Raw genomic sequence first — 12,559 nt, 5'->3', positions numbered from 1 at the left:
GCTCAAGCACCTGCTCAACAAGCACCTGCTGCAAATGAGTTATGGAACTTATTCCAACCACTGCTGGAAAGACAAAAGCAGATGGCAGATCAGTAGCATGCCATACATGTTCAAAAGCTGACCAATATGGTGGAATCAAGATTCAAGGATACTCAGGCGGATATAAAAGCTATAAAAGCTCACATTCAAAGTGCCTATGGAAAGGTTCCCTCCACTGTTCTCTTCATGAACGAACCCTTCTCAGATAATGCCAAAAAGGGGGAGAAGATCAAGTGGAAGAAAAAGGGAATTGATGATGGTATGTATGTTGAGCCAGAAAATAGTCAAACCAAAACTGCAGTATCAACACACACCACATCACCACACACCACCACAACTACTGTTCCACCACCATCTGTGTCTATAGCACAAAAACCACCATCATCATCAAAAACAGCCAAACCATCATCACCCCCTGCCAAAAAGCAGAAGACAACAGTGGTTGAAACACCAGTTGTTTCAACTACTGTTAGTCAACCACTAATCACCACTCAAACAACTGCTATCATAACCCCTGCTCAAAAGCAGAAGACATCTGCTGATACATTAGTAGTTGTAATGACAACAGCGGTTGAGACACCAGTTGTTTCAACAGTTGTTAGTCAACCATCCACCACTGCTCTCACCTTTCCTGCATCACAACCAAAGCTCTTCAGTAGAAAAAGAAAGCCAATCCTTGCCAATGAGGGTATACACGATCCTAATGCTGCACAATATCCACTGGAACTTGAAGCTATCAAAAATGAGATGAGGCAATTCTATACAGAAGAAGATCCTTCAAAAAGAAGATTCTCCTCACTCATAGGCTACATGGCACCAGAAGATATGGATGATTACCTCAAGATCAAAGCAAGGCAAGCTAAAGTAAAAGCTAAGGTTGATAGTGAAAGTGAAGGTCTAAGTGACGAAGGCATTGCTAAAAGACTGGAGTTCTACTTCACAAAAGTAAAGCAGATAGAAGAATTTGCACAAGAGCTAAATAAAGAAAAGACTGATCAAAAGAAAAGGTTAAGAAAACAATATCTAGCCTACATCATGAAAGAGAAATTCTATCCTGCTGAAGAACAACAGTTCAAAGAATGGCCATTAGTTGCTCTAAAGCATGAGGCAGAAAGGATTGAGAAAATCAAGAATGATCCTACAAAGAAGAAGAATGCTCCGAACTGGAGTAAATACAAAAAGCTCATTGCTGACCTAACTGCGGAGTATAAAGGAAAGAAAAAGGAGCTGGTGGATGCAAAAATGGATACTGCTGAAGCCATATCAAAATGGTCAAAACAGCAGACTGATGAAGCCTATGAAAGGCTAAAGAAAAGAAAGATAACTGTTTCAAGTGCTTCAAAGAAACTTGAACAAATGATGAAGCTTGAACAACAGAAAACCTCAGAACATTGTTCAAATCAGCAGGCAAACCTATTTTTGTGTCAAACCAAGAAGAAGGTAAACATCTGACTGAAGAAGAGGTCAAAGAAAAGGAAGCAGAGTACTTCAAGGACACCATCATGAAAATGGGTCTAAAAGAAGACAGCTCAACAAAGCTTCAAAACCTTGTTAAGAAGGTATTAAACAAACCTGCATCACCAAACACTGTAACAGACATGTCAGAAATTGAAAGGCAAGAGCAAATTGAAAAAGAAACTGCAGATGACATAGCTGCAGCAAACAAAGTCATTGAAGAAGCCTTCAAAAGAATGTCTGAAAGTCTGCAAGTGTTCACAAGGCCATCATCTCCTAACTCATCAAAGAATAAATCTCTCCCAAGAAACCCATTTGGTTTAAAAATACTAAATTGGATGTCTGATCAAAAGACTCACGTATTGACTCTTGTCAGAACCAATGGTGAAGTGAAGTACATATCAAGGAAAGAAGCACTTGGCCTGAGTGTTGAAGATTTGCAGGATCTCCTTGAACTTACACTGTGTAGGGATGAAGATGACCAGAGTGCCAAGGAATTTGAAGCTGAATTTAAAAGACAAGCTAAGGAACTCTTGATGAGAAATAAAGGTCCTGAATAATGAAGGGTTTTGGCATTATTAGTTCCAGGGGGAGATTGTTGGGATTGAACCCTACCAGAGGAACAGATAATGTAAAGCCAAAACCGGATCACATCAGTGGACTAACAATAAGAAGCTGTTTACACTTTGCTTTCCCCTTGACAGTGGTATTCTAACAGCTGATGGATCTTAAGTACTGCTCACTACAACAACTGATGAACCAAACACTGATGAAACTCTAAAGAACTGCTGAAGACAAACACTGTTGCTCTATCTACTGATGTTTCCTAAGTACTGCCGAAGACACAAGCACTGCCCACTCAAAGACTGATCACCTTTGAAGAAAGCACTGAAGTTCAACATCAGTGCTCAGGCTACAACAGTGGAACGTGAAGCAGTTGTTATCTCTTGGTTTGTATTGCACTAATAATCAGATGTTGCATATTAGTAGTTTGTTTAGAACAGTGTATATAGGTTGTTAGTTTGTTAGATGTCACTATCATGGTGACGTCAGCTGAGATGCTTCAGTGGTTTGGTTTGCCTATAAATGGAGCAGTACCCTGTACTGTTACATTTGATTGACTGAGTGGATTCTTCTTCTTCAGTCCAATCCTTTCATCTTGTGCAACCAACCTTGGGGTATCAGGCTGAGGGGGAGCATAGTATTGTAAGCATGCTTGTAGTCTTTTGATTTTCATTGTAATCATTCGACTCAAAGTAAAACAAGTGTTTAAACATACTATTCTCTTCTATGTTTGTGTTTACAAAGTTTGTATCCATTTCCGCTGCACTTTTCACTGTTTAATATTCTCTGAATGATCAATTTATGCAAACAAACACAATCATGAGAGCCTCCGATCCTAACAGGTTGGATCCGTAACCTGGCCACACCCGAGGAAGTAATGGAGTGGGAATAATGTAAGTGCACCTGGTGATGTCGAAAGTCTTGGTGAATAGTTCTAGGTTTTAAATAACACTTGTAATTGTAAATTGTGTATTTTGTCAAGTGTTGGCGGTTTAGGTAAGTAAACATGCTAGGTTGTTAGCAGGTTTACCATATAGGCTAGTTTATGTAATTAGCGGGTTTAGCTAATTCATAGTTTAGCGTCGTTATGAAGTTAGCAGGTTTATCGAACAAGCCTATACATGTGTGTTATAAGTTCATTTGTTATTAGACTTTAGGGAGTGTTTTGTGGGAGAGTGTTTGTGTTTATTGTGTGATTTGTAAATTGTTAAACATTTAATTAGAAAACGTTTGTATTTACCTATTTATATGTTCATTGTGTATTACCGTGATTGCTTACGCTCATGGAATGGATTCTGCACTTTGCGTGAGTTCCTGATTCTTAGCGGAAGTGATCCTATAGACGTAAGGGACCTTACAAGTGGTATCAGAGCTTTCTCTTTATTGCTCAGAATCACTCGTAGGCTGTGTGTTTGAGGTTTTTCCATTGAGTTTTCAAAGTTTCACCTTGAAATCCATTCTTGATCAGTTTTTCTCTTCAATTCATGTTCAAATCATTCATAAATGGCTCGATAGTTGCTAGGATTTGCTTAGTGTTGTTGTGCGAAAGTGTTCAACTCTTTTTATTATTTAACAATGAGATCACACCAATACAATAACTTTAACCCTCCATTTATACTAAAATTCATTCTAGTCCTAACCCGACTCAGACTCTATTAAATAAACAAACAGACTCCTAGATAAACCTTATTAGTTTAAACTAATAATTATCTTTAAATAAAATAAAAAAATACTAAATAAATAATTCACCATAATTATCTATAATCCGTCTTGATCTATATCTCTTCAATTCAAGATTAACTTTCTCACCCTGTAAGATTTGAACTCCTAATATTTGATTGTGAAGCACGCCACTTAGCCACCGATATGTCCCATTGAGGGCTATTATATTGTTAAATATGTAAGCACACATAATTAATATTGTTTTCGTCATGTGAAACCCGGTTCCGAAACCGATTCGGAATACCCTACTCGGAAGAGGTTCCTACCCTACCCGAACCACAGGTATAGACCAGTTCTAGACCCGGCCGAAGAAAAAGGAACCGAACTGGAACTGGCTCCACCTCTACCCGGTCAAAATCCGGACCTAAACCGGCCAAAACCCAAAAAAAAAAAACGGTCAAACTGGTCAAAACCCGGTAAAAAACATGAACGTACCCAGAACCGGTTGTTGACTTTGTTGACCAAAACCAGACCTGGTTCCCACCCGGTTCCGGTTCTTAAAAAAACCCATTTTGTGCACCTCTATATGTAGAGGCCGAAGGCCCGAAGCAAACAGTCATTTTCCGATTAAATAAAATTCATTCTGGAATGGCAGGCCCAAGCCTGTTCCCTCTTTCATTTTGTTTAGCAGGATGTAGTCCAAAAAGCCAGCATGATCCTTTTCTAAGCCCACAGAAGCTTGGCCCAATGTCCTGTTTCTTTCTTTCTTCTTCTGTTCTACACAGAAGATCTCCGCTGCATTTTTTATAACAATCTATATTTCATGTTACCAAAAACAATATATTTCTGATTTGCAAATCAAGCATAAAATCATCAAATATTTATTTTGACACTTTAACCAGCAATTTCCCTAAAACAATATGTTTGCAAGGAAGTTTAGATGTAGATTTTATTTAAAAAAAATAAGAGTAACTTACTTTTTGAGTACCTGTGTGTGTTTTAGTGATTTTAGTTTTTCAAAACCTAAAAAATAAACCAGCCAACTCATTGAACCGTGAGTTACCTAGAGCTATATCTGAGCCAAGCTCAAGCTCAAACTTTAGCTCGTTAACAATAACCTAGTCGAACCAAGCTGGGTAATCGACACCGCCCTCAAAAAAAAAGAACAGTTCAAAACTCCACTTGCTTAATAGGAGACGCACGCACCTAGAAGTTAGACGGATAATGCATCTAATCATTTTTCTCGATAGGGGAAGAATTTGATGAATACATTTTTCCGCTTTCAAGGTGTCTACGACATAAACTAGAATAGCCGAACAACCACATGATAAACACTTGTGTACCTTAATTATCGCGCATAAAGGAATAGCTTCCCTCTTGTTCTCACCATGAATTACAATTGCTCTTACGCCTAGTGCAACAAACCGAATTAACTTTTCATCGCATATACTAGCACCGTGGGTACAAAACCAATCCATACCAACTACAATGTCAAATTCATGCATGATCAATTGGATGATATGAATGGTGCAAGGTTCATCATCAACCTCCATAACAATATTAGGATATACATTGAATACTAGAAAGCTTTTACAATCATCAATTTCAACTTCTAAAGAAAACTACTTCTAATACAAGTAGGGAAATGTTTATAAAAAAAGTATTGGACATTAAAGGTCGACACACACCTAGTTTTTTTAGCTGTATAATCTAAAAAACGCATTATAAGAAATGCAACCTTAGAAAGATTTTGAATAAGTTAGGATTACAACAATTAATTAAACACTGGAAAAGTATTTTTGATATACATATCATTATAGGGTGGGGTTCTAGAGTGAACACTAATGTATTTGCGAACTGAGTGAACAAATCCTGGCCATTGATCCAGGGGCGGACCTATGCACTAACAAGGGGCAACGCCCGCTACCGCTTGGCGCTCCGGCGGTAGTGTAAAATTAGTGTAAATTTTGGAAAAAATTGACGTTTTTTTCGATTTCGTTACCGCTTATTTATAAAACGTTGCCGCTACGAATGAATCCTAGATCCGCCACTGCATTGATCTACACACGTGTATGACCAGGATCTCATCATCAAATCGTAAAATACACTAGTGTATTTCAACATCAAATCCTGGCCATTGATCTGCACACGTGTATGGTCAGGATTAGTTCACTCAGTTCGCAAACTACACTAGTGTTCACTCTTGAACCTAATCCTATCATTATAAACATAAAAAATTAAAGGGATAAGATAGTTGATTTATATCATGATGTTTAATTAAAATAAATTAGAGGGAGTGAAAGCAGGGGTTAAAAGAATGTTGAAATGATAACGTACACTTCTCATTGATGCATTTGAAAAATGTTAATACCAACTTTGTTTTCTTTTATTATATAGTGATTACAAGATTAAAACGCTAAGATCATACATCGCCCCCCCCCCCCCAAATCACGCCCGAAAACGCCAAACACCCACCCCTTGGGCGTGTTTAGGCGTGTTTTTTTTGCAAAAAAAAGCCCCTCAGCGTGTTTTAAATCACGCCAAAATGGGGGAATCAATTGACCAATCACATTCAGCTTCATTTGTTTTGTCCAATAAGATTTTTTAATGTTTTTTTATTTAATTTTATTACAAACATAATGTCCCACAGTCCCTACATCCCCACTACACCTATTTTAGAAAACGTCCCATAATGTTCCATTGCTGACTGGACTGCCATATGACGCAAAACGCCAGGGTGGGTTGTTAACAACTACACATGGTCTAATAAATATCAAGTCTTGGGAGTTTTGAGTGATACACATTTAAATTAGCATATGAAATGCAACTCTAAATTCGTAAATCTTAATTGTTACAATACTATGATGGGAAATCAAGTCGTACATAACGCTCTCGCTTTTCTAAACCGCATGGGTTTTGCAAGATGAAAACGCAAACCCGACTCCAAAAGCTTGAAGAAAAACCATCATTCAATTCTAAACACCGGGCACGAAAAAAAAAAACTGGTTAATTTTTCTCTATTAAAACGTAGCATTGCCCCGTTATGTACACGAGAGGTCAGTAAATGTTGTCACTATTACTAACCTATGATCGATATCTTATTCGACCTAGCTCACCACGATGACCTTGGGTCCGAACCAAAACTTGGCTCAAATATTCTTTGACCCGTGGCTAGTATATGACGCGGGTCAAACTCCAACTTTCTTCTAGAGATTTGTGACCATTTATCCCCATAATGGTCCATCCATTCCTTTTGTGTTGTGTAGTGAGGCAAGTATTGTTTCACTTCAATCTTTGACTCCTTACAAAAGTTTAAAATCTTTCGGTTTTCGTCACTCAAATGCTTCAATGTTAGCGTCTCTTCACCGTTATCCAACGCGGATCGAAGCAACGCCACCAAGTAAAACACATCCTCGTTAGGTGTCACCACCGACGATCTTTCGTCCCACCTGTAAAACAAATATCTATAAGTTACAAAAAAAAAAAAACTAATAACTACCAATAGTACTAGTATTGTATTATGTTTAGTTTTGGTGACAAATGTTAATGGTGAGTGGGGTCGAAAAAGATCCGAAAGATGTGTATTAAGTACAAGTGTTGATGCACAAAGTACAATTGGAATGTGTTGGATGCTAGAAGGAATGAAGAAGGTCCAATTAAAAGGGTGGCATAATCTGTACCAACCGCAATGTTTGTTGTACTATTATGTAACAGGACATGGATGATGAATTAACATCTCATCAATGGGTCCCAAATGGAAGATCTCATCTGACACCAGTATCTTCCCACTTGGACCATCTGTACCCGTTCGATCTTTTTTCTTGTTTGGTTCCGGGCAACAAACAAAGACACAACACCTTATATGCTGTACTTTTAACTTTTAAGTCTTAATTTATGTTCGACTTGCAACACCATGATCTCATGCATACACATAATACATACATACATATAATAATATATGTTAAAACCGTGAAAATCTTCGTTATACATAATGAATGGACCACATAATAAAAGTAAATCGTCTTATGTATTACATTCAAAACATTATACACTTCTAGTCAGAGGTGCACAAACTGGCTCAAACTCTAAACGAGTTCGCTTGGTCAACGAAAAACCGTGAAAATTTTTGTTATATATAATGAATGGACCACATAATGAATTTGTGAAAATTATATAACCGTCTTATGTGTTACATTTAAAACATTATACAGTTCTAGCCAGAGGTGCACACACTGGCTCAAACCCTAAACGACTTCACTTGGTCAACGAAAAACCATGAAAATTTTCGTTATACATAATGAATGGACCACATAATGAATTTGTGACAACTATATAACCGTCTTATATATAATATTCAAAACATTGTGTATATGTGTTATATGCTTCTAGCTAGAGGTGCACAAACTGGCTCAAACCCTAAACGAGTTCGCTTGGTCAACGGAAGTCAAAACCGGGTTGAGTTTCAAACCGGTTTGGGTTTTGTCAATTTGTTGATTAGTTTATTGACCAATTTTGAGCAGTTTTGACCGTTTGATTCAGGTTTAATTGGTTTCAAAGAAGAGGATTATAAACTGGTTAAAAACCTACGAGTTGTATCGATTCGAAATTGGTTTCTATTTCTACCAGTTTGAAGCCGGTTTCAGTTCGTGTCCCAGTTCCGGTTCTTAAAACGGTTTTTTTTTTTTTTTTTTTTTTTTTTTTTTCATATCTCTAGTTCTCAACATAATATTGTTTCTGAAATAAACGAGATTAACAGTTTGAAACTTACTTGTTTTTGTTCATGGGATAGATGAGGATGGGCCCACTAGTTTTATTGCCCAAAATGCCCTTAAAAACTCCTTTATCAAAATCATCAATTCTTGATTTGGGTACAAACAGGTTAAGCCATGGGTGAGGCACCTCCCACATGCCCTTGGACCGGAGTTTAAGTTCTGCGGTGTGAACCCGGTCCAAGAAGTCCACATAAGGGAGGTCAGTAGTAAACATTGATGCTGGTATATAATTTAATTTCTTCAACAAAGCTTCCACTTCCTGCAAACAATTAACAAATCAAAATACTAATTAATTAAAGTACAACAAGAAAAACCCTGGATTTGCATAAAGTTATTATTATTTTGTTGTTAATTTATTAGAATAATTTAAAGAAGGAAAGTACATTAAGAAAACAGCTACCAGACACTTTTTTTGTCAGAGGATAAGTTCAGTTACTTGTTTAATTAAATAAAAAATCTGATTAATAATTTATTATTAATTTAGGTATTGAATTATTAGGTGCTAATAATTTGGTGGTTGGACGGCGTGAATCATATAATACCGAAGTTTGTCGTGAATCATCGTATGATATAAGCGCATAGATCACGCAAGATCTTCTATGTTTTCTTGTGCCATGTATATTTTTGTTTAATCATATAATCCAGGTTTATTACGTTGCAATGTGTACAAGCCTCAACTGATTAATGACACCCTAATTAAAAATCATGTCACACTTATACAAAGTACAAAGAAGAAAAAGACTAGTTGAAACTAGTAGTCCACTTGCCTAATATATTAAATCACTTATGTTTCACGATTACTCATAGAAAAAGCCGAATCTGATGGACAAACCCTAAACATTAATTCAGAGGATATCTGCTCAATTACTTGAAACTGATCTCATTATCATTTACCCGCATCGAAACCAAATAAATTGCCATATTATATAAATCTTTAAAATGTATAATAAATAGGATTTTGAAATTGTTATAAAGTTGAAAATATGAAATATATCATTGTAAAAAGTGTAGAAAAATTTGGTGTAATATGAAGATCGGTACTCAAGTAATGAAAATCCTAAGTTATATTTATTTATTCAGTTTTCTTCTTAAACTAATGTGAGAACAATTCCAAAATACTTTAGATATATTTTGTTTTCATATATATATATTTTTAAACTATGATAAACTGATAGCTTTAAATGAAGAATCCAACTCTGATAATTGAAGATCTTGTAGATTTCTTGGTAGGGGGGAAAAGATTTGGTTATATATTTATGGTATAAAGATCCAAACACTGCTTTAAATTTGCGATGCTACAATATGGTTGCATGTTACGTTCGAATCGCTTTTCACCTTTTAACATGAACTTTTGGTACTTTTTGCAATATTCACATGCTTCCCACTATAGGTAGCAATTTTTCATTAAAAACTAGTTTACGAATCTGAATATACATATATATATATATATATATATATATTTAAAATGTGGCCAAGTCATTCTATTATAATAAAATTACTCATTTTTACCCAAACCTATTCTGTTCCTGACTATGTAATAAATACGCGATCTATAAAATTACCAAAAATTTCCGAACCTATTTTGTTTATGACTTTGTAACAAATACGCGATCCATAAAATTACCAGAAATTTACCTGATTGATTGCTTCAGGGTTCGCCCCGTCATGGTAATTCTTGGTGATTTCCAAGCAATACAAGACATTGCCACCGGCTCCAAGAGACGTGATCTTAACCGGGTTATTAGGGGAAAAGAAAGACGATCGCCAGTTGTTGATCAACCCTTCGTCTACAATAACGAAACCCTCAATGTAATCGAACTTTTGCGACTGTGGTTGATCATGCAACGATATAAGATACTCTTGATCATGCGTAAAAGCCGAGAAATTCGAGTACAAAACCCTAATCCATCTAACCTGGTAGTTGATCAAACAAAATTAATGTTGATTAACTTACATGCAATAATAACAACAATATTATTGTGACAATAAAAACAAGAAGCATCAATCTTTGAATATGATATCTTGACTCCATATAGTGTATATAGTCACAAGGCATATCACATCACATGGTCCAAAACTGTAACCTACGACTCACACCCCGAACCCACATCTTGTATTATTGTGTCTGTGACCCGATACATGGATCTATCTGGTGTCATATTTTTTTTAGAAAAGTTGTAACTTTTTTCTAAACTAATTTCAAGATTAGGGTTAACCAACCACTACATACCATTTGAGGAGATGGTTCCAAGGCGATCCGGGCCCGGGTTATGATCCCGAACTGACCCAACCCGCCAAGCACAGAATGAAACAGTTCCGGGTTTTGATCCATGGAGCATGTCAATATGTCACCTCTTCCTGCTCTTCGTTTAAAAACAAACAATTTTTTACAAAATTATGCATTGCATGAAAAGATTTATCATCAATATCATATGTATGAAGAAGCCGGTTCAAACTAAATTATTGTGAGAAAAAAATAAGTAATCTAAATTATTTAAAATTACTACTGTTCTTTTTGTTTTAAAATTTTTACTTATGACATGCAAATCTCTATTTAGTTGTTGATAAAAAAAAAACTATTAAAGTAATCTGTTCTAATGCGTTTTTAATTTTTAACGTTTACTTACATATATAGTGCAAGAAATTTACTTACACATGATCTACACCTGCGTAGATTCTAAAAAAAAATTATGTTTATATATGTTTTTAGAATATCAGAATGGATAAATATTCAACCATTTATAAGTTTTAGAATTGAAAATACGAATGATAAGAATTTGTTTATATATTCTTTTAGAATGTTAGAATAGAAGAATAATCATTTACATCTCAACCATTAATTTGAATTCAAGATATTCTTTTTTTTATAATTTGAAAATATGAATGATAAATTATGTGCAGATTTAGAAAAAAAAAAAGAATTTATTTTTATATATATTTTTAAAATGGAAGAATAGAAGAATAGAAGAATACACATTTATATCTCAACTAATTTCTTGTATTTTAAAAACTTTTAACACTAAAAATATGAATATTTTTTTTTTATTTTTTCTATTAACTCTACACTTTGTAAAACACCCTACATAATACGCTACAAGTATCCGTCATGTTATGCATGAAGATAATCATAATAATAATAATATGACATACCTGTGACAACATCCAACTCATGAACATTACTAATCTGAGGCCCATGATTAAACGCCTGACCACTAATCCCCGCATTCGACAGTGTACCACCAACCGATAGATACAAATAATCAGTCCATGATTTAGGCGCAAGCCCATACTTTAACGTAGACCTCAACACATCAATCCAAAGCTCCCCACCCCAAACATCAACATACATCAACTTCTCATAAACCACAACAGGAGTACTACTTCTTCCGGACCCGCTCATTTGGACAACAACACCATTTGAAGTTTGCGCCTGGCCGTTTATCGAGTGTCCGTGGCCTCGGGCGGAGACTGAGAATCCGGGTGCGGATTCGTAGGCGAGTCGCAAGAGTTTTGCGACGTCGCTGGCCGAGGACGGATGGAGAACAGCCAGCGGTTCAGAACGGGTCAGTTTGCCGAAGTCCACGGACACGGTTTTGAGATCGTGGGCGTCCGTGGTTAACTGACCGTGGATTCCGAACCGGAAGAGGTCTGTGGGGTTTAGAGTTAACCCGACTATTGTGATGAGACGGCAGATGGCGAATAATAGAAGGAGTTTTGCGGCCATGAGGTGGTGGTTGTGGTGGCATAAACCGGTGGGTGTATGGTTTTTGTTTTGTTTCACACAGTTGGTGTGTGTAATGTGTGTGTGTCTGCGGTGTTGGATTTTATGTCTAGGATATGAGACACAAGTTGTGAATTTATAGAACAATCGAAAAGGAGGGGACTTTGGTGGATAAACACGTGCGATTGTGTTCGAAGGTGTGTGTGACACGTGCGAAGTGCGAACATTTTTTTTTTAACTTTTTCAAACGTAAGTAGAGTGTTTTGTTAGGAAAAATCTAAATTAAAGGTAACTAGTGTCATTCCTCCGGGTTTTGCAACGGAAATTCATTCGGTATCGGTTCGGT

General features: G+C 36.3%; 1 protein-coding gene across 1 annotated transcript; it reads right to left on the bottom strand.

Annotated features, from left to right (window-relative positions):
* Positions 1–6,535: 6,535 nt before the first annotated feature.
* On the bottom strand, positions 6,536–12,319 carry LOC110941420 (cytokinin dehydrogenase 5). The gene is made up of 5 exons (XM_022183055.2): positions 11,643–12,319; positions 10,723–10,850; positions 10,128–10,406; positions 8,489–8,751; positions 6,536–7,169 (listed from the first exon to the last, which is right to left on the bottom strand). The coding sequence occupies exons 1-5, from the start codon at positions 12,214–12,216 to the stop codon at positions 6,833–6,835; spliced, it is 1,581 nt and encodes a 526-aa protein (XP_022038747.1). The 5' UTR covers positions 12,217–12,319; the 3' UTR covers positions 6,536–6,832.
* Between the last annotated feature and the right edge of the window lie 240 nt (positions 12,320–12,559).

The sequence above is a fragment of the Helianthus annuus genome, chromosome 5, assembly GCF_002127325.2.
Source record: "Helianthus annuus cultivar XRQ/B chromosome 5, HanXRQr2.0-SUNRISE, whole genome shotgun sequence".
Classification (NCBI taxonomy): domain Eukaryota; kingdom Viridiplantae; phylum Streptophyta; class Magnoliopsida; order Asterales; family Asteraceae; genus Helianthus; species Helianthus annuus.
Note: the sequence above shows the minus strand (reverse complement) of the source record. Positions and strands in the feature narration are given on the sequence as shown.

Coding starts and splice junctions, on each gene's coding strand:
- LOC110941420 (XM_022183055.2), bottom strand. CDS start 12,216: ATGGCCGCAAAACTCCTTCTATTATTCGCCATCTGCCGTCTCATCACA. Junction 10,407..10,722: donor TGGAACCATCTCCTCAAATG/GTATGTAGTGGT, acceptor ATCAACTACCAG/GTTAGATGGATTAGGGTTTT. Junction 8,752..10,127: donor ACCCTGAAGCAATCAATCAG/GTAAATTTCTGG, acceptor AATTGTTTGCAG/GAAGTGGAAGCTTTGTTGAA.